The following is a 23,903-nucleotide window of genomic DNA, read 5'->3' as shown; positions in this document are numbered from 1 at the left end:
GCTCGAAATGCATCTGTAAAAAAACAATAAAGGAGTTTTATAACCTGAATTGGCTATGAGATAGTCTACCGAAAAATTTTTCGGATTGAAGAGACGTTCACTTAATCAAAAAATACTTTCTAATTTAGGTAATTTGTCACTTCGGATTTTATTAAGAGGGTAACCCCAAAAGTAAGGTCTCCTGTTTTTTTTTTTAATACAAAGAAACGTTTATACAAAAATAAAGTTCATATCATTTTAAAGCTTGAACATTTCTCTATTTTTCTACATAATCACCATTTCGATCGATGCAATTTTGTAGGCGCTGTAGAAGTTTTTGTATGCCATTGTCATACCTGCTCGCCGCCACGTCGCGGGTCCCATCTTTCGCACATCTTCCGATATTGCAACTTTTCCGTTAAAATCCTATGAATTGTGCTTGGGGATAGCCAAAGAACCAAAATGCAGAGATCATCCAGAGTGATTCGCCAATCTTCACGCATGGTTTTCTCAACCTTCGCGACTGTCTCGTCGGAAATTGACGGTCTCCCGCTTCTTTCTTCCTGGTGAATTTCAGTACGATCAGCTGTAAACTCCCTACACCACTTGAAAATGTTTTTGACATCTATGCACGACTCGCCACTCACTTCCGTCGATTGGCAATGAATTTCAATCGGTTTAACACGACATGGCGGCGAGTTGGTATGACATAGGCATACAAAAATGCATCGACCGAAATGGCGATTATGTAGAAAAATAGATAAATGTTCAAGCTTTAAAATATGAACTTTATTTTTGTATAAACGTTTCTTTGTATTTAAAAAATTAGGAGACCTTACTTTTGGGTTTACCCTCGTATATAAATTTTAACAAACGACTTTATAAATAACGAAAATAGCATTATCATACAAATATTAATATATACAACATAACATTACCACTAAGAACGATTTGCTTGCTTACTGTACTCTCACGACATTGCCTAAACGAGTGGCAAAAAATAACTAAATTTTCTGTCCAAGACACCATACAAGCTTCAGCTTTCCGAATAACATCATATATAATATGTAGAGCCTAGCACACCGGGAACAGTCACTCAATCTTACACCCCGGGATTTACTGAAATCGTGAATAATATCCATACAAGACAATCTTGGGCCTCTTTTCTCTATTCCTACGTACATCTTTTGCTTCTTCCACATTTATGATTCCTTTCGCAGTTTCTCGGCGCCTCCATACTCTCAGAATCTATTTCTCTTTTAGAAAGTATTCTACTTGGTCAGCGATCTTTTCCTTGTCTTCCACACCCTTTGCTTTCCTTCACATAAGAAGTTGTATGTGGTAACATACAACTTCTTATACACTTCATCTTGCCACATTCGCTTCATATTTTTCATTTGTGTTCTCTTTCACACCCCACTGCACCAACACATCCTTCTTACTGATATTCTATGTCAGTGGCAATTACTTCGCTCTTATGCTCTATTCCTCATACCCACGACACAACCATACAACGAGGTCGGAGAAACCACATTGTACACAGCTATACTTGTTTTATCCGAGAACACATTTTTACAACCTGATCGACCTGTGCACACATCTACTTTCATACAAGCATTTACTCGTCTTCCGATATCCTTATCTATTCTGCCAGAAAGCGCAGGAATTTTTAAGTTTCAAAAAGGAAGAACAAAATTGTCTCTCCACAAACCCACTAACCTTCATACATACAGAAAAGAAAATCTCGAATGCTTCGCATTCCTCGCCGTTTCAAGGTGTCCTGAGTCAAAACGTAAAAATTTTTGGGGGTTCTGTTTTGACCAATCGCTATACTTTCCTTCTGTTATGTATAACAGCCGAAAAAGTAAAAAGAGAACACTCAGTATGGTGTTCCAATACATGAAAACTTGCCTCTCAAAATCAATTGTACTATATAACATAATAATGCTATCTTTGCAACTATTTTTGTGTGTGTATATTTATGCAATTGATTCACAATATAACTCCTTAAATGTCGACTTCGTTAGCTACAAATCTTTAATAAACTTTACATTTTATTGCAATCATGTTCACCTATGATGAAATAGGCTAAATTCGATTGCACAAAACACGCTTGTTTAGTAATTTATCAGTAGAAAACATTTATCTGGTTATCTAAAATTCTTCGAAGAGTGCATACATATCAAATTTTGTTACTTTATCTTCGTTTCAGCCATCTAATGTAAATATAAAGTTGTCTGGGAAAAACCTTACAGTAAGCGAAAAAAATAGATAAGAAAATGAAGTTTTATAGTAGATAGAGGTTCTACAATATACAAATCATTCGAAAAATAAATATTATGAATTTAATGTTATGTCATAATACACGTTGTTCGAATTGATACCGAGAAATTTTAAAAGGCTACAAATTAAGTTAGGTAAGAATTATAATAAAAGTAATGTACACAATTTGAAGAGAGTCACTAAATTATGTTGTAAATATCGAAATCTGTGGTTTTTCATAAAATTTCTCGTGTTTCTCTTCAATCGGAGAAATATTTCAACATTATTCAACTTCCTGATATATATTTTGCAACATTCTGCAACATCTGCACCTTCCTGAGGAATGGACTTACGTGTGCATTGTTGTAAGATCTCCCTAATTGTCGCGGTACTCTTTTCCTGACAACTGAAGTTTTCATCATTTCAACACACTTCCCGTGGACAGAACTTGTTCTTTTTATGTCATTACGTTGTTTCGTGATTGAGGATCGCTTGCAAAGACATGGCAAAAGTTTTGCTTCAATTTCACTATGCAATTTGGCTTCACAACACAGTTTGATGCGTGAGAAATGGTAGAAGTTTGCATGCATTTCATATCTTTACTATGTTATTTTAAGTTATCTAGTAACTGTCATATAACACAGAAATTGTCATAATGAATATTACTCAGTATTCTCTGATGTCACTCTAATAATGCAATTTCGAAACTATCCGTTGAAGAAAGTTGTGGGGATCAGGGGTCGTCAAAAATTTGATTACGCAAGTTCAGGGTAGGATCCCTCCAACAGATGTGTTTTGTCGAACACACCTCCGATTTAGACAAAAACAAATAGTTAAGGCGCGATGGTAAGAGTCACTCCGAAGTCCAGGAATGAGCCTCTCAGGAAGATGAATGCAGAGTCAAATACAAATGGAAAAGAAGTTTATTATCAAAAAAGAAACAACGTACTGAACAACGTTATAAAATCTGATTTAGGAAATTGGCCTATTCCTATCTATAAAACGGGGGGAACCTAACGTGGGATATCCAAACTGCGCGACTGACAACATACCAGGAAAAGAGTTGTCTTCTCCTCTCTTTTCGTCTTCTTGTTCCTTTACTTGGTCCTTCACTTGGTCCTTCACTGATTTCTTCAGTAGGTTGGTTGTCTCTTTTTTGGTCAATCTCCTGTCCAGTCAGTCTCAATCCTCTCTCACACTTCCAATTCTTTTTCACTCTCTCAATTCAGTTTCACTCTTTCAATTCTTTCTTACTCTCCCAATTCTGTCTTACTCTGTGTTGATTTCCTCACTTCTTTTTGTTTTTATGTTTTTTGACCAATCATGCTTTACTTCCGGAGTAAGGTGAGGTAATTAGTAAAATGCATGTTTGGTCATCTAGTGGTCGTTCTCTCTTGTCAATGAAGAATGATGTGTGTCCATGTGACATGGATAGCATACCATCTGTCATATAACACTGTCGAAAAAGGGGGAAACGACGTGCATTCCCTCATCTTTTCTTTCTCATGTTGTGAGATTTATAACGATTAAAGCTTAGTTCACACTGAGCGCGATTCGCTGGCGAAAGCGAATAACACGTCAGACATGACGTCGTTTCTGGCGAATTTTACCATTTAGCGAATCCTTTGAAGTTCAGAACCGTCGAGCTTTTTCGCTTGCGAAAAAATTTAGCCACTAATCGTGTTCCCGCTGGTTGTCACGTGGTTATTGTTGTTTTCAAGATGGCTGCAGAAACTTTCTCACGCAATAGAGTAAATGTTGTAATTACGGATTTTTAATATTTCTCTCACCCAACATCGTTTTCTTTTTGACATATCTTTCTTTTCCGATAAATAAACAAACGTGGTTAACGACGGAATACCGGAAGCGGCCATTTTGTTTTCGAGGTGACGTTTTCTCTCGCTTGCAAATGATTGGTTCCTTAAAGTTCGCAATAGCTTTTCGCTTTTGGTTGTAGGGTAAATTTCGCTAAACGAATAAAACTCGTTTTTTGCTTTTCTCATTCGCTTTCGCTATTCGCTCAGTGTGAACTAAGCTTAATTGATAAAATTTTCGTTTTAATTTGTTTCACTAAATTATCTTAATTCGATATTACAGAAAGTTTGGAAAGGGGGGTCTTTAAAATTGGAAAAATAGGCGAAATTCCTTCACACCTTTACTTGATAGATAAACAATTGATATTAATGACTTGAAACCGTGTCGCGCTTGATTCTTGTTGACTACGAACACAATATAGTGCTTTCAACGATCACTTGGCTTTTCTTCTCCCTGTTATTTAGTTGAGACAAGCATTACGTGCGTATGTAGCTCGTTTCGGACCTAATATGCCCCTCTTCAGTCAACTAAATATTAAGACGATGACACTTTACAACCAATGTTTCAGGCAATGGCACTTTACAACTAATGTTAAGAACGTTGGTTTTAAAAACTTTTTAACTTTAAAACTTCTAACTTTAAACTTCGAATAAAATCTGTATTCTTTCCGTACATGGTAACTTAAAAGGTTGCAGGAACCACAATTCACAATGCACTAATCAATACTGAACTGTCTGAATTATTCGTTCGTATCCTATCCGATTCTTGCTTCACGGCACTTCAACTGTCGTGCTTATTAGCATATTCTTTCGTGTCCGAGGTTAACTGATGCGGAGTTGAATTTTCGTGACTATGATTGAAGATTTTGGTGTATATTAATTCATATAATATGTTTTATAATATTTTTAGCCAATTGGCTAGCTAGCTAATAGTTCTTTTTTTATACAATCAGACAGAGTAAAAAAAGTTATAAAATAAACAGAGTTTAGAATACAAAAAAAAATCTGATTAATTAAAGTAAATACATTATTAGAAAAAGGATTAAAATAAAGTAATTAAAACTAAAATTATGCAGATAATGCAGTATAAATGACAATTCATAAATATATAATATATAGATAGATAGATAGATACAATAATAACAAAAGTTTTTTAGAAAGAGAGGATGATGGACTTCACAATATTATTAATAAATACATACTTGTAACTTACTTTCCAGTTGGGTTTTTCCAATAATAAAGAAAGGAAGAAAGAAATTTCTAAAAGAAGAAGATGTGTACAGAACATCAAAATATCACACTTCTGAATACCTTGGGGATTTACTTCAGAAGTAAGTAACTTAATTTAGTTAATTTTATGTTTTTTCTAATTTATGCATAACAGACTTTGAGGCTCATAGATAACATTAATGTGAATAACAATGTAAGGACACACATAAAGTTCCATACCATTTTATAAGTATTTTCAATTGTTAACTATTATTACAATTTTTTTCAGAGAGTGGAACAAGGAACTACAGAAAAGACATTCGAGCATTTTAAAAGCTTTATTGCGATTTGTTGGATGGAAATACTTAATAATACTTCTACTTGCACTAATTCAAGTACTCTAACAACTGATTTCAAATATGTAAAGCACGTATTAAAGCAATTAATGATACTGATTTACATATATAATTTTTTGCAGGAAACAGTAGTAGTTGCAGGCCAAGCGTACTTATTGGGATTAACAACGTATTATTTTGACAACAGGTTGGAATGGAATGAATACAACATTTATTTAACTGTTACAGGATTTTTCGGCCTGACTGCAATTTATGTGTTTACATATAATACTAATACGTTCATGACAGAAGTGTATGGAATGAAGTTAAAGATAGCTTTTTGCTCTCTTGTATATAGAAAGGTGAGTGTTAAATATGTAAATGTAGTATTTTATATAAATTTTATGTGGTAATGCACTGAAATCTGCTGAGAAACATTACACTAATAAATGAAAAATGTGTTGTAAATGAAATTGTTCTAGCATGTAAACATATTAGTAGTCAGACTATATTTCAACATTTATTAAAATTGCTTGTTTCAACGCATTGCGTCTTATTAATTTGATGTTACATGCATGTCAACATATAATTTCTGAATGAATGTGCACTTTAATTCTGCGTTTCAGAAAGCCTCTGAATGTTATCCTCGTGTTATCCTCTACAGCTTACTAATTGCATTTTTTACATGATAAAATGAGTTTGAAAAATATTTAATGGTGAATATTCTTTGCAAAATCGTGAATATTCTATACAAAAAAAATTACGATCAAAAAAATTTGAGAAAATCTGATATCAAACTCATAATATCATTTAGGAGATACAAAATATTTTGTAAAACTCTTCTGATCAGTAAATATTCTAATGCTTTGCCTTGTGTATTTGATTGCATTTTAGTATTTTCACTTTCAGTTTTTAGGCTGTTATAGAATATAACATGGGAAGACCATAGTAACTGATTAAATTTTCTACCTCGCTTTTTTTCTCTTTTGCATTCTTCTACGTTCTTACGCTCCAAGAACCGAAAACCAAAATATAATAATAACTGTACAAAATTCTGTACGTATATGTGTTGATATATTTCAGCATTTATTTTTATTTTGCATTATACCTGAGGACTGGATCAATCAAAACTTTTGAAACTAAGAGGAGTCAATTATAATATATGGAAGGTAGAACTAAATACTTTTATATGTGGAGAACAGTACTATAGTACATATTAGTTAACAATACTTTTACTAATTATTAACCTTTACAGCTGTAGTAAAACTAACTTTTAATCTGAAAATGAAGTTTTTTCTTTTTTATAAAAATTAGTATTTTAAGAATTATTTTTTAGGAGACTATCACAACAAATTAAGCTATATATAACTTTACGTTTGTAATTTTTTTTTCACATATTTGTAATATGTTTCTGTTTCTTATTATTTCTTATTTATTTATAATTTATTATATTTGATTGACTGTTTTGTTTGTTATACAAAGAGTAATAATTTCATATCTTTGGCATGACGTACTTCAAGATGCAAATAAAAACAATTCAGCAACAAGTTGCTTACTTTTTCCGGCACTATTCGTTATAATGTTTTATTTTAAAAACTTTTTATATTTTTAACTGTTATGAAATGGTAAAAAGCTTGATTTGAAGTAGGATAGGTTTTTTAAACATTACAAAGGTTAATAACAAGTAAAATCGTCATTAAGTCTGACCCTTCTAGAGATACACACGACCCTCTTTATCTTCTCACCGAGAGGCAGATCTTTAAACACCGAAATTGAACAGCATCAGTCTACCTAATAAAAAAACCTCCCTGCAAGATTTTAGAAATTTTCGACAAAAAGCACAGGAGTTATTAAGCTTCAATTAGCGTAAACAAAACTGTGCCCCTCCACACACACTAGTATCCATATTTACAGGAAAAAATCCGATTCTTTCTGCTTTTCTCAACGTTTCAACGTTTTTTGTACTCAAGTTCCCTTGAGTACAAAAGTGTAAAAATCATGGAAGCCATTTTTCAATCAATCGCCATACTTTCCTTCTGTTAAATATAACAAACGGAAAAGTAATAAATATATAAATAAAGCAATTGTATTTTACGATCTGAATCTATTGTCTTCTGTGAATAAAAGTATGGTGAAAGTAACCATTTACAACAGATTTTTCTTTTTATTCTGTTTTAGTGGGTTATCTAAATTTGACAAATCGACTTTTCGCTTATTGAAGATTATACAAACGATTATAAAGAAATGAAAAAAATTACATATTTTATCAGTAATATAAAATTTTGATATGCAGGCAATTAGGTTAAGTCCTTCGTCTCTAGAAAAATCGAATGTAGGACAAATGGTAAACCTTCTGGCAAATGATGTCTGCAAATTTAATAATGTAAGTAGAAGATAACTTTTACAAAGTATTATTGTATTTACTGTATTAATACTTAGTCCAAAGGTAAAACAAAATGTTATATATATATATATATAACCTTTTCATTTCTTTACAGAATATTTACTGCTTTTCATATCTATTTACAAATCCTTTCCTAATTGTTGTGACAATACTCGTGTTGTGGCAGTATTATGGATGGACTATATTAGTAGGATTCTTGGTTGTATTTCTTTTCATTCCTATACAAATTGCATTGAGTAAACTATATTCAAAATTGAGGTAATTATTTTAAATTACGCAATAGTGGTATATTTATAAACAATTAAATGAATAATGTATTATTTAATATTGAGATGACAAAAAAGTTAAGATTAACAAAATGATATACAGAATGAATATTCAAAATCGATGATTGATTAGTGCTGTGGCCGAAAACTCTAAGGAGTCCAACAGTGGAGCGATACCCTATGGGCAAAAAATCCAATTTTCCTGGGCCTGCCATTAACAGAAATCCTCAAATCAATTATATATATATATATATATATATATATATATATATGTATATATTTTGGGCGAAAAATAAAATATATATATATTTTTATTTTTCGCCCAAAAATTTCTTCGAAGAAAAATGCATGAAGTCAACCCGATACGTAAGGCCCTCCATTCAAATTTGTCTGAGTCCCATGAAGCTATAACGCGCCACTGGGATCCAAAGTCTATCGGCTCTCTCTTATTGTAAGTGGTGCTTATCTACACAGTTAAACAAAAAAATTATTTTTATTTTTCAACTGTGGCGCTAGCACTACTTTAAATACTATTGGGACTCATTAGAGTTTGACCATGTGCTTAATTCTGTGTCATGTATTTTTCATTGAATCAGGCAATAATGATTTAGTGGCCACATAATTATTACATGGTTTAATGTACTAAATAGAAATTTTATATTGAAGATAAATATATAATGAATAATTCCAGCCTTTCTTTAAGATTGGCTTTAAATGTTAGTTAAATTTATAGAATTTTATCTTATATATTTATGACAGAACATAATTGTTTAATAATAGATTACAAGCAGTTAAATTGGGAGATAAAAGGTTGAACTTGTTGAACGAGATGATTGCTGACATGAGATTAATTAAAATGTTTACCTGGGAATTGCAATATGCTTCATTAATTGAGAAAGTCAGAGCGTATGTTGAACTAAACATTATTATTACATTAATCTCTGTTTGAAATTCGTGTTAATTAATTGTTCATATTTGCAGGAAAGAAATGAAAAAAGTTCGAATGTTTTTATATGCAAGGGGGATATCATTAATATTGTCATATCCTATATCAAAATTATTTACTTCCCTGACATTTCTTGCATTTTATTTAACTGGGGGACAATTAAGTTCCCAAATTGTATTCGTCACCATGGCTTTCTCTTTTTACATCTTGTATAGCACCATTGTTTTCTTTTCTATATCAATTAATCTCGCTGCAGAAATTTTGGTTTCATTGAAGAGACTTCAGGTAAGTAATAGTTTAATTGATTGTTTACGTTACTATTTCTGCGCATTTATTAATCCTAAGTTTTGGCTATTTAGTAACTTAAATCACAAAAGGAACTTTTGTGATTTAAGTTCTTTATTGCTGTATTTGGAGGATATGCATTACGGCATACATGCTGACTCCTCTTCAATCCTTTATTATTATTTTTTTTATATAGATCTTATTCAAATAAATGATAGTACAATATTAAGTTACATCACACACACGGATTACATAAATTATTTACAAAATAATTTTTTTTTAACATATGAATTGCTAATACCTGTGTATGGATAAAAGTACAATTTGGTAAGATTTAAAACAAATTTAAATACACTGAATTAAAAACACGAGTTTAAATTTTTTTCCAGAAATGTTAATATTAAAAGCCCATAAAATCATTATAAAACAATACTACAACACAGTGTATTATAAACGAATGAAAAGAGGGGGGTTGAAATAGGCTCTACCTATTATGAAGTAATGGTTATCAGATCACACTAATAGTTATACCTTCGCTTAAATTCATTTTATTTTTTGTTATTTTAATAATTTTCAAGTTTTCATGTAATTTTCTTTTAATAATATTTTTTATCTTCTTGAGAATTTTAGCCTTCCTCATTACAATGTATGGCAAGTGCTTAATTGGAATAATTATATTTTATTGCGAGTAAATTTTTCCTCATTCTAATTTTTAGTGCCCTTTCAGTTTAACCTATATATTGATATTTTGATTGGCACCTGCAGGAAATTCTATATATAACGTTATTTTGTTGCATAACATCAGTTTTTATAATAATTTTTTTAATATTATTATTATTATATAATGGAGCAATGGTAATATTGTATGGTTTTAATAACTTTTTAACTATTTCCAAAACAATGGGGATGTAATTAAGCTTTTTTTATAGGTGATTTCACCATGTAATGTATTTTTCTGTATTTTTTTGAGATCAATATTGCTCTATTACCTATTTAATTAAAATTTTTATAAATGTGTTCGATTGCCTTATTTTGCTCAACATAACTACTCGTACGTGTTTGAATTTTTGTGATGTTCATGTTAAATCTATTCTTCATATACATAGGTGTACTGGTATAATATTCAACTCGATCGTTCCAGAATTCGAACGCTAAATTGCATAGAAATTCGACCTGTACTTTGCACGATGTTTTTACTTTCGAACTGTCAAAAATCACTTTAGCTGCATAAAAGCCATGTGTTGCATGTCTAACTCTTTTCTCACTCTAGTTATGAAAGTATCTTTTGCATAAATATCATTAAAAAACTTGGCGTTTTTCATTTTTATTAGAACTTTCTTCTTCTTCAAGAAAAAGATAATATATCAGTCAAAATTGCAGCAGAAAACATAAAGTCAACTGAAAACGGAATACGGATGGAGAATGTCAACGTTGCATGGAAAAAAGTAAGACAAAAATACAATAAATTTAATTAATATGAGTTTATTTAAGGCCATTTATACCCGTTGCAATTTATATAAAATACACTCTCGATCATTCGACAAATTCTTCCACAGAGGGGTAATATATTTGAGAGAACCGGATTACTGGGAGTATGCAAGATGGTCAGATTCACCAGCATGACAAACTTATTGGTGATTGCTCATAGAAAACTAAACCGTAAACTTATAGTCCATTTTTCGATTATGTTATCGTATTTTTAACTATTATTAATTGGCAAAAGCTTAATTTCGTGAGTAGGGATGGGTTTTATAAACAAAAAAAAAAAATGCTAATAACAAATAAAATCGTCATTAACTCTGAGCTTACTGGAGATACACATGACCCCCTTTATCTCCCCACCCCTTAACCTTTAACCCTTAACCTTTAACCCCCAATATTTAACTGCATCAATTCCCTAATAAACAAATCTTCCTGCAGAATTTCAGAAATTTTCTACAAAAGGCACAGGCGTTATTAAGCTTGAAAGTAAGTGAACAAAATCGTGTACCCCACACAAACTAACATCGGTGTATACAGAAAACTCCCACTTTTTGCATTTCTTGACGTTTCAAGCTGTCCTGAGTCGAAAACTGTAAAAATTTTCGGTGTTCATTTTTTGGCCGATTGCCACATTTTTGCTCTGTTATATATAACAGCCGGGAAAATAAAAATCTGACGACTTCATCAATAATTCTGTTTAGAGTGAGGTCACCGCGTCTTCTAAAGTAGTTCTTTCATACATTTTTTAAAACTGATAAGCTGCAATCTATGTAGATAAGTATTCCATTCCCTGCGTGTACCACATTACACGGTGTTCATTTTGAATCCATGCTCTAATGTGTCATACTACAATTTGTTATAGCGTTACAGATAAATAAAATATGTTCCTCTCACGAATATAATTAACAAAATCAGCTGTATTTTCGCAAATTTCGGTAAATTATTTGCAATATGTTGCTGTACATTTTGTATATAGCATATTGTACGCCTCCGATTTTCTAAATACGTGAATATACTGCTTTATGATTGCTTGAAACACTTTAGAAAAATCATTTTTCACATTCCAATGAATTTCTCGCATTTCGTCATTGCGAGAAATTCATGGCGTGTAATAATTATTTTTGAGATGCTTATTCTATTTTTTTAAATCTAAAATCTTTACTACTTTATGTGTTCAAATAAGTTCCATTCACAGCACATTAAAATGATGGATTATTTTCAAACAATTTCGTATAATCAAAATACTACTTAAAGATTGTTAGATTAACAGATTTTTCAGAATACCTAGTACCGAATTAACGAATTTCTATTCCACATTCAGTTTTATGACTCGTAACATTAATTAATATTAAAAACACAAGACATGATAATTTTAAATTCTATAGTCATTTATCGACATTTCTTTAAAGAATATGATATTAATATTTTTATAAATTAATTCTTAATTTATTATATTTTTAAATATAATTAATTGAAACTTAATTTTTATGTTTTAGTAAGTTTTTTTTCCTTTTAATAGGAAACAGAACCAACATTGAGTGGAATATTTTTAAACGTACAACCTGGAGAAATATTAACTGTTATAGGTCCGGTTGGATCAGGAAAGGTAAATACCCTGTTTTTTGGGTTGCAATTTAAATTCCCAATGTCTGTTTGTGTGACTGTCCTTTCTCACTCTCGAGAACAGAGTTAGATAGATGAAAGCCAAGACAATGTTTGAAAATAATAAGGAGAGGAGGCCCAGATTAACTATATAAAAACGACCGATACAAAGGGAACTCACATAATTCCAATTGAAATATTTTCCCCCAAAAGGAGTTATTACGTAGATAGATGACCAACACGACTCAATTGTTAACGGAAAAGTATGATAATCAGGGGCAATCCACTAGTAATTTGAGGTGGAGAGCATATATTTTAAATAAAATAAATTAAAAATACGATTACAAATTGCAGTGCGGTACGGTGAATTTAAAATGTAAAACAGAACCAGCAGTAAAATAACTGCTCGTTCTGTTTTACATTTTAAATTCATTACATGATGTAAATTATTTTGAACAGTCTTTAAATTAAGATTGTTTAGAATTTCCAATTTACTGTTCTATGCCAAGCTATAGTTATTTAAAATTTATTTTGTATACTATACTTTTTATATATTAACAGGACTTATTATACTGGAAAATATGGATGCAGATATTTAGTCTTACAGATCAAAAATAATGTTTTTTATTTAGTTCACAGGTGAACTAAATAAAAAATCATATTTTCCAGTATAATAAGTCCTGTTAATATATAAAAGTACTAGTACACAAAATAAATTTTAAATTACGATAGAAAGGACACAAAGGCATAATAATTATGTAGTTATTTCTTTCATCTGTACACATACATGCCAAATTATTTTACCACTCAAATCGAGAACATATTCATGAACACATGTAATACAGTTTAAAACTATTCTGCACATATAATTTAAATTCAAATATTATTCTACTAATCGAGCGATGTATTATTTTCGTTAGACATCTTTATTAATGTCCATCTTGGGAGAGATTCCTGTTACATCTGGTAAAGTATCAGTAAAAGGAAAGATCTCTTATGCATCTCAAGAAGCTTGGATATTCAACGAGACTATCAGAGAAAATATCTTGTTTGGTGAAGAATATCAAGAAGAGAAATACAGAAAAGTCTTGCACATAACGACTCTTGAAAAGGTAAGAAAACACTCTATTCAAATACCAGAGAGACTTTAAATTTCTTACGTCGTTTTAAGATGAAAAGTAATTTGATTGTAACTAAGATTAAAACAACAAGTCTGTCCTAGTTACAAAATGTATCACATGGTTTGAAAGAGTTTAAGAAAACTTTGAAAACTTCTTACGAGAAACCTATAGAATCTGAAGATAAAGTTTAAATTGATACCCTAACAAAACTCGTGAGGACACTGTAGTGAGGAATGGTCGATACAATGGTATCCGATAAATTCGTTGATGCAAAGTGTCTGTATTCTCATATTATGCAGTTTGGAAGGAATTGAGAACTTCAGGCAATCGCAAAATGTTGGTGCTTATAATACATTCTGTGAACAAGTTTGCAGTATTATCTACAGTAATTTGAAGTGTGGTAAACCGCATTTAGCTGATTGGTTTTCTTCAGTAGGAGCGTTTTAAACAGAAAAAATGGAATTTTTATTTACACGTTGTTAATATGCAATTAAGTCCAGTTCATACGTTTAAACGTAATTAACAGCAACCCCTATAAATTCAAAATAGTCCTAGACCAACTCAGTAATAAAGAAGCACACTTCTTAGATCTGAACATCATCCTACCGAATGGGGAGATACGCACAAAGGTATATTTTAAACCAATATCACACCTTACTTGCTTCTTGAACAATTTTTCCAGATATATATGGGGGCTTTAAAAGCTCTTGTTACAAGGGCTTATAAGCACTGCACAGATTTAAGGGATATCATAAAACAGTTTACCAGGATCAGAAACATAGCAGCCACTTACGGATACGACCAAAATACCAACACCTTAGTCAATAGATACAAGCATAGAACACGCCTCATAAAAAAATAATAAACCCACTCCTTTCACGACCGCACCGGTAACATAAAACAAATTGATTGATATCACCTTCAGAAAAGCTATTAGACAGGGCAACAAACAACTTACAAGAGCAACAGTGCGGTCTACGATTTATTGCGTAATGACAAGGACCCAATAGATCCTACTTCGGTCCTAAGAGTATACGAAATACATTTTACTATAGGTCAAAATATTAATATATAGGATACATATCCTTAAACTGCCTACCAGGTTCATGGAACATCGATACGATGTATACAGTACACTGTACAGTACGTACAGGCAAAAACACCACAACTCTGGCTATTATGGAAACACTTCCGTATTTATCACATTTCACAGATGCAAAACTCATTAAAATCTACAGGAATTAACACTCTGAAAAACTCTAGAAAAAACATTCGTATACAAAAATACTGTTAATAACCAACGCATTTAGTTTATTATTATTGTTTATATTTTATGGTATATTATTATGTATTATATATTTTCGTATACTTTATTATTATTATTTGTTTACGTTATATGAATTGTATGTTATTGGTCCATATTTAGAACGCTGTTGAGTTTAAATTTTAAAAACTATTTTAGTATACTGTACATTCGTTCTTGATGATGACTGCATAAATAGTCAAAAATATTAGAAAAATAAAAAAAAAAGAAAAATTCTGGAGCAGGCAGTAACCGTTTTATTTTTGTATTTCTATTACTAATTTTAGGATATAAGCTTATTTCCTAAAGGCGATCTGACTATTGTAGGAGAAAGAGGAGTGATAATGAGCGGTGGGCAAAAGGCTAGAATTAATCTAGCAAGGTGAGTCTTTTGCTTTAATGTTATATTTCTATTACTGCAGATATAACAATGCAGTATGATAACAATATGGGGGTTCACAGGTTTTGTAGAAAGAACTATTGAGCAAATCTCAATAAACTTTCGTATTCATACTCTTCTAATTAGCTAGTTTCGTTTACAAAGAAATTCAGCCAATAGGACAAGTTTTGGCATTGTCCCTTTAATATGCATGTTAGTATATTTTCTAATAAATTCCGGGATTTAATTTAAGAAACAAACTGCAGTAATGTTATTGTAATTACAGCTATTAAATGTTGAATTGATGATTAAATCGAAGATATGCCTCTATAAACTAAATGCATTATACAACATACTCGATAGCTAAACACCGTTCACGTAGTTAAAAGAGGTTAGGAACAAAGCGTTAATAAACAAGACTCTTTAGATAGCCACATAACAAATAGTCACGCTAATTCAGATATGATAATCGAAGTAGCCATAACATTGGAAATGATTAAGTAATCAATTTCTCTTGTGAAAAATGTTGCAGTAAGGGTTGCAAATTTAAGCCTACACTTGAGGTTTTCTATCTTCCATATATGGTCTTCAGACGAATCCTTTGCTGTAGGGCATGATTAGTGAAGTTTTGGAGTATATCATTATTACTGGCATATACGAGCCATTTTCTTGGTCCAGATTAAGAATATTGTTCACAAAAAATAATAAAGGATAATGATAAACGATGAAAAACACATCATATTGTCATTTATGTTAGGTGCAATGCAGTTTGTTGGTAAAAGTATGAATTATCACAAACACTGCAGTGTGAGTATTCATATTACTATTAAAATGAGTCATTGCTCCAAAGAATTTGCCAGGATCACATATCATTAAGCTAGAAGTGTCATAGCAGATGTTTTCCATTTACGACTACATCAGAAAGACTTTTATAAGAGAACTATATTGGTTGGATAACACCTAGTATTTTTACAGAACTTTCCACACTGTTGTATAGGGAATGTTTAATTGCCCTGCTATTTCACGTGCACTATTGGTGCATTGAAAATTTTTCATTCCGTGTTTGCATGTGTTTGACATCTCTGTTCTGGTTTCTTAGAAAAGTTGCAGTCTTAAAAACATGCAAAACCATTTTCCTAATATTCTCAATATTCAGACGTCATCTTTATTATTTATTTTGCACTTGAATATATTAAATTTTTTATATTTATTAATAATATAAATATCAAAATATTTTCTTTTAGTTTTTTAACAAACGCATAATAAGAAAAGCATAAGACATCGCTTCTAATGAAAGATGTAATCGTGTTTTGCTTAAAAGTGCCAAGCTGAAATTACTGTTTCATTGATACAGGAATTTATGAAGAACTGTCAAGAACTTTTTGCAACAATTTTATACACGAAATGCATTAGAAACCGTACCTAATATGAACACCAAGGAGTCAGCAACGGGAAATGTTTCTTTAATGTCTAAATATTACAAAAAAAGAACTTTCCCAAAAATCAAAACCGCATTCACATTACCAAATTTGGTAAATTTCCAATAGTTTTTTACAGTGAGCTCTGAACACTTACTCTGTAATTATATTTACCCATGTACAGTACATTTCCATTAAATGGAAGTAATGCTTATGCGTATTGCTTTTTAATTTTTTTTCAGTAAGTATTCACAAAAACATTATTCAAACATCAAAATAGAAACTGTAGTTACTTTTAAATACTTTGTCTCATTTATGTTGTTCCAAATTGTCCCATTTATGTTGTTAATACATAACATAAATAGCTGCATTTTAATAAACAAGATTCATCATACGATCCGATTAGCAACTACTATTATATTGAAGCGTAAAATGGAAATGTGTACGATTATATTACTTTTTGTGTACATTTTTACAAAGTATCAATACATAACAAAGTCTCAGTTACTTCAGATTTGAGGCTACTCTTGTAGGAAATGGGATGAAAAATTCTTTAAGTGTTTTTATGCAATGCATGATTTTTCTGTTATAGAATTTCTGTCGTATCATTTTCCATTATTGCTAGATGAGCCTCAACAAATCTGATGTTTGGGTAATGTTTTTGCTTTTTGGCACATTGTTAATGTTATGTTTTTATAATTTCTAGAGCACTTTATCTGAATGCCGATATATTTCTCCTTGATGATCCACTGAGTGCTGTTGATGTTCCAGTGGCAAAACATATATTCGAAAAGTAAATAATTAAATTATATTTTATGTATATAATTTAACACAGTTAAACATGTTTTTCATGTTCACAGATGTATAATGGAATATCTGAAAAAGAAAATTTGCATTTTAGTTACGCATCAAACACAATTCTTAAACTCTGAAAGTAAGATTATGATGTTAAATAAGGTATGAATATTTATTGTTTATTACTTTGATTTTATAATTAGTTTTTAACTTATTGAAGATTTTATTTTTTATTTTAATAATACGTCAATTTGGTTATTAACAAGTTAACAGTACCAAAAGAGCCAGGATTGCATTGGATTGGATTGATTACCGAACACAACTCAATCCATTGAAATCCAAATAACAATTTACATAAATAAAGTGAAATTTTTCGAAGTGTAGTGCTATGTTTTCTTTGTTCGAATGAGAAGTCAGCATTAAGATTTAAATAAAACATTATAAATAAGTTATTTTCACTTCTTGCTAAAGCTGAATTAACTATATAAAGTTCATACATATATGCAACATCTGTTATTTTACCTGCTGATATTAGTAGATAAGTAGATTTACACCTGGTATTTAATAAGGTAAAATTTACTTAACATCTACTGATAATTATATCAGTCACTGCCATTAGAGAATCGTGTGTCCAAAGAAATTCGGATCCATAAAATTCTACTATTAATTTTTGAACAAATCTGGAACATCTGCTTTTTGCAAGCTGTCGTATTAGTGGACGATTTTGAATCATTAGACACCGAATTAACGAACTTTTACTATAATGTGAAAAACGCTAAATCTCTTCGGCTATTCCTATAACTGGAAATAACGTATAATGTACAGTACCTGTGCACTTTAAATGGAGTATATTCTGCGCTATTTGGAAAATTACTAATTTGGTCACTACTTTTCGAACCATATTTCTCAATTAAGAACTTTTATTATATTATTTTACATTGAATTTATGTAAATCTACGTAACTATATTTTGATTTGTTCGTTATTATATTTTTCGTTAGTTTCACTTTTGAAATAAATAATGAAAACATGTATTTATATATGTATTTTCATGATATTACAGGGTAAATGTGAATTCATTGGCAATTATAGTAAAGTGGAAAACGTGGAAATGCAAACAAGAATTACATCACAGCAAGAAATCGCTGGAAATGTCGAATTAGAATGTTCACTTTTCAACGACGATGAAATGAATAATTATACTCAAGCTGAGATACATAATCACGTTGAAGATATTAATAATACTAACATGGTAAGTATTAATTTGACTGTTGTCATACTTTCATTGCTTCATTCTTTCAACGAACAGTTTCCCTCACAGCATCTGACAGATGCCATTCTTCTAAACTATTGTAATCAAATCGTCATATCACATCAAACACTACGATTACATCTTCGAAATCCACATTATGTCTACTATTTAGCAATACGAAATACCCCTGAATTGAAAAAAAAAATGCATTTTTGAATTATATGCTACTTTTACTGTAATTTGATCCAAAAACTCAAATAATCATATCAAATTTTAACTCGCTGTAAATAATCTTAAGTTTTACAGATTGACATTGAGATTGATTTTAAATTGCGAGTGACGTGTTAAGTTTGCAGGTCCTGGTAGGAAAAGTTGATTATATTCACTGGATAGAGTGAATGAATCCAGATCCACCACCTAATATAAATGTCAATAATCCCACAAATTGCTTTGTGAATCTGTAAACAAAGCTCCCTTTTCGGATAGAAGTGGTCAAACGTCAATGATAGTGTTTTATTTTACGTGGAAGAACAGTTTCATTAACAACTAGTTTTGTAAAATCTGGTTAATTTAATTTAATTTTTAATTGTTTATGCGATATACTCCCTAAGTTGACAAAAGTCGGTTTTCTAGAATCAAAAATGAAAAAATCCAGAAACGAGTTACTTAACATTCCCCAGCAACATTTGGTGGCGCCATCTGTTATGATATTTTTTAATTTATTTATTTAACTGTTATAAAATGGCAAATAGATTAATTTTAAGGGTAGAGATAAGTTTTATAAAAAATTGTAAATGCTAACAACAAGTAAAATCTCGATTAAGACTGACCCTACTGGGGATACAAATAATCTTATTTATTTCCCCATCCTCTCGACCACTAATCACCGAAATTTAATAGCATCAATCACCTAATATCCAAACCTCCCTGCAAAATTTCAGAAATTTTTGACATAAACACTGGAGTTATTAAGCTTCAAATAGGGTGAACAAAATCGTACTCCTCCACACTAACGTCCATACATATAGGGAAAAAACCCAAACTTTTTTATTTCTCCACGTTTCAAGGTCCCCTGTGACCAAAAACTTCGGGGGGGCTCATTTTTTGATTGATCGCGGTACTTTTTCTCTGCTATACATAACAGATCCGGAACGTATAGAAAACATTTCTCTGTTTTCTATACGTGGAATGAAGAAATCAAACAAATACTGCGTGGACCAACAAAATTTGGCAATTTACGAGATTATGTCGAATGCGCAACTTAAAAGATATACCATCTAAAAATTCCCAATAATATTACCAAAGCATGGCCATGATAACTGATATGGTAACCTTGATAACCATTTTTACATAATAGCAAACAATTTAAAAAGTTAAAAAACTTTAAGTATTATATATTATATATTCATGCTTTCATCATAAAAAATAGTACAACATAATGAACGAAAAATCATGTTGTCAAAAAAAAATTTATTGGTTCATTTGGTTGGAATTGAAATTGGTCCAGACATTAAAAAAGCAAGAAATAAGAAGAATTAAAAAGTATTTTTATAAACGTAAATTTATTTTAAATTTATATCGCGTCAAATCATAAAATTATTGCCTAAAGACTCGCAATGGTTACACTTATACAGTTTCCTGAAAATTTACCATATTTTAGATATGGTATGGTATCTGTGAGATTCCACTGTTTTTTTCAACCAGAACCTCGGAGGCAATTTAAATACTGTACTTTATACTGTATGTTTTACAAGTAAAAAATATTAAAATATCTTGACCTACGTTCCAGCGTAATATAACGGATAATTTATATCATTTTTAAACTGTTTCTTGTAGGAAGCCGAAAAGAACAAAATACCACGTGACGATGGAGTGGGATTAGTAGGAATTTCAGTTTATAAAGAATATGTGAATGCCGGAGCGGGATTGTTTTTTAAGATTTTTGTACTAGTTGCTCTTATTGTATCGCAGTGCATTATAAATGCCAGTGACTATTGGTTAGTCAAATGGTAGGTCCTAACTATTATTAATTTAAATTTTTACATGTAAATTTATTTCTTTAAACAGTGTTTAATGAGAAAAAATGAAATCACTTCACTAATGTTCTTTTGTTAACAAAAATACAATACTTTACGAACTGCCATGAATATATATAGGGAAGACCGGGGCAACTTCGGCATGTTAAGAATAAGTTAAATTTTGTGTAAGAAATACTGCTGTAAACTGAAATAAAAGCGTTGTTTATTGTCTACCAGAATGTAACCTTACCATAGAACTGGTTAAAATCAGTTTGGAAATAAAAATAATTATAATAACAACAACTTTATAAAGAGATAGCGATTGCCGAAGTTGCCCCGTAACAGCAACTTCCGCAACAGTAATGGAGCAAGACAGGGAGGTATATAAATTTGTGTTATTAACAATGTATACGTTGGAATTCACTATTAAAACAAAGAAATACTCTTCCAAAGACCTATTTAATATTATAACAACGAAATACAAGATCAAAGGCATATTTAAGTAAAGAAAGTGTAAAAAAAAATTAATTACGAAAAAAATGAAACAGATAATAAATGAAAACATTATAATGCAAGTTAAAAGCAATATAAAGTAAAATGAATTAGTGAATTCAAATAAACAGTAGAAATAAAATATGCTTAACATACCCAATCTACTTCTCCCTAATACCGGTTAATTTAATACGCACTCACTTCGTTTAACCTTAATATCCGGTACTTCTTGATCATCAAAACGAACGTTTTCGTCCTCCCCGAGGACTGCCTCAGGTTATTCGAACAAACAATACTTCTTGATCATCAAAACGAAAGTTTTGATGATCAAGAAGTACCGGATATTAAGGTTAAACGAAGTGAGTGCGTATATGCTTAACAGCAAATTGTTTAAGATAGGCAACGCTGCCGAAGATGCCCCAATAGTGACGATTTAGAAACATTAAGTGAAACCCTGAGAATAGGGTACTAAGCCATGATCTGGTCACGTAAATAAGTTAATGTTTTATCCTTCTAACAGGAAAAGCAACTTTCGTTATTATGGAATTATAACAAAACATGCCAATTCCATATAAATGGAAGCAAACTATTACATGAAGTTGAATGAAAATGACAATTTACTTGTTAATTCAACTGCGCTTGTTGGAAAAAAATACAAACACCCCACTCAACAAGCCACTAATAAAACTAAACTGCCTAACCTCTAAAGAGAGTCTCCTTTTATTTTGTTTCTAAGAAAATGCGATTGACAAACTTGTCCCGTATGCCGAAGTTTCCCCGGTCTCCCCTACTTATTCCATCTATACTAGTTTACTTGTATTTCATTCTGTTAATGAACTATTAAAACTTTTAAAATAATTAAATAAATACTTGCATGGTCGATGTTTAATTTTCAGGATGAATGATAAGAGAATCCATAGCGAAAATATTTCATTTGAGACGAAATCTTTCTACAACAGCAATGAAGAATTTTATCAAAGTGAAGAATTCAACATATATGTTTACTTTGCATTGATATGTGCAGTATTCCTCACAATGATGCTTTCTGAATTATTATTGTTTCGAATGTTCACAACTGCATCTTCCAAGCTTCATAGAGATATGCTTCGTTGTATTATTCGAACTCCAATATCATTTTTGGATAACAATCCCGTTGGTATGTAAAATGTGTTAGTTTATTTCATTGTCAAGTTAAACATTTAGTTCTATAACACGCTAAAAGTATGTAATTAAACATACTTTTATTATACTAACATAACTTATCTGTTGTTTATTAAAATATAGTACAGATATTCGTTTCGGTTCTACACGGATTAAAATTCTGCTTATTACTTTCCCAGCTCTGTTATATATATAAAAGAAAAGTATGGCAATTGATCAAAAAGTGACCCCTCCGTAGATTTTTACATTTTTGAAATCAGGGCATGTTGAAACGACAAGAAATACAAAAAAAATTCGGGGTTTTTTTCTGTATATATGGATGTTTGTTTGGGGGCGTGATTTTGTTCACCCTACTTGAAGCTCAATAACTCCTATACTTTCTGTCAAAAGTTTCTGAAATTTTCCACGGCACGGAGGTTTGTGTTTTAGGAAGATTGAAGTGTTAAATTTTGCTGGTTAAATGTCGACAGGATGGAGCGACTGGAGATATGTCGCCTGGCGATGTGTGTCATATCTCCAGTAGGGTCAGACTTAATGACGATTTTACTCGTTTTTAGCATTTACAATTTTTTTAAAAATAAAAACCCGTCCCTACTCAAAAAATTAAACTTTTTGCCAATTTATAATAATTAGAAATAGCTTTTTATATTTCATAAAATATTATAACAGATGATGCCACACACGCAGTTTTATATGTTGCCCGGAAAGTTAAACAACTCGTTGCCTGATTTTTTATTAATACATTTGCGTAATATCGAATCTGCAGGTTTGTGCTTGATAAGTAAGATAATCTATCGATGAACAGTATACAATTTTCTACAGGATTAAGCGTCATATCTGACAGTTAACATTAAGAAGTCCGAAACTTACGAATGCAAAGTAATCCACGAAGATATAAATATGTGCATTAAGAACTTAATTAACATTAAGAAGTCCGGAACTTATGAATGCAAAGTAATCCACGAAGATATAAATATGTGCAGCGAAAAGGAAGTATGCATCTTTCGCTTCTCAATATAAATCTGGTAGCATTATAACCGTGTGGAGAGGATCCTTTGATTATTTCCCGTAAACCACGTTCCCAGATGGATAACGTATTCTTTTTGGTCAAATTATACCATCATTTCACGCAAATTCATCATAATATGCGTTCTTTATTACTGATTCCGAAATTCCATCACAGACTTTTGATTCAATAGATTGACGATCAAATTTGCATGCTTCCTGATCAGTAAAGAGTACGTTCTGTTAAATAGAATATTTTATCACCTTGATCATAAAAAATTGCGATTAATCTATTGCATAAAAAATCTAATAGTTTATCTAATTAGTGATCATTTAATAAGACTTCATAGTTTCTTGCTAAACAGATACTTATACC

General features: G+C 31.0%; 1 protein-coding gene across 1 annotated transcript in view; it reads left to right on the top strand.

The window, feature by feature from the left end:
• Nucleotides 1-23,903, top strand: part of LOC136971189 (ATP-binding cassette sub-family C member 4-like) — a 45,188-nt gene that overhangs the window by 11,970 nt on the left and 9,315 nt on the right. Inside the window, exons 2-17 of the mRNA XM_067265662.1 lie at nucleotides 5,276-5,386; nucleotides 5,554-5,659; nucleotides 5,743-5,961; nucleotides 7,893-7,982; nucleotides 8,098-8,261; nucleotides 9,050-9,175; nucleotides 9,251-9,500; nucleotides 10,832-10,945; nucleotides 12,502-12,588; nucleotides 13,505-13,696; nucleotides 15,296-15,390; nucleotides 17,512-17,598; nucleotides 17,666-17,762; nucleotides 18,663-18,851; nucleotides 20,688-20,860; nucleotides 22,258-22,517. Of these exons, the coding sequence (XP_067121763.1) occupies nucleotides 5,276-5,386; nucleotides 5,554-5,659; nucleotides 5,743-5,961; nucleotides 7,893-7,982; nucleotides 8,098-8,261; nucleotides 9,050-9,175; nucleotides 9,251-9,500; nucleotides 10,832-10,945; nucleotides 12,502-12,588; nucleotides 13,505-13,696; nucleotides 15,296-15,390; nucleotides 17,512-17,598; nucleotides 17,666-17,762; nucleotides 18,663-18,851; nucleotides 20,688-20,860; nucleotides 22,258-22,517 (2,360 nt within the window). The remainder of the gene's footprint in view (nucleotides 1-5,275; nucleotides 5,387-5,553; nucleotides 5,660-5,742; nucleotides 5,962-7,892; nucleotides 7,983-8,097; nucleotides 8,262-9,049; nucleotides 9,176-9,250; nucleotides 9,501-10,831; nucleotides 10,946-12,501; nucleotides 12,589-13,504; nucleotides 13,697-15,295; nucleotides 15,391-17,511; nucleotides 17,599-17,665; nucleotides 17,763-18,662; nucleotides 18,852-20,687; nucleotides 20,861-22,257; nucleotides 22,518-23,903) is intronic.

The sequence above is a fragment of the Centruroides vittatus genome, unplaced genomic scaffold, assembly GCF_030686945.1.
Source record: "Centruroides vittatus isolate TY-2023 unplaced genomic scaffold, ASM3068694v2 contig_235, whole genome shotgun sequence".
In the NCBI taxonomy this organism is placed as follows: Eukaryota; Metazoa; Arthropoda; class Arachnida; order Scorpiones; family Buthidae; genus Centruroides; species Centruroides vittatus.
This window is presented reverse-complemented; position numbering and strand designations above follow the sequence as displayed.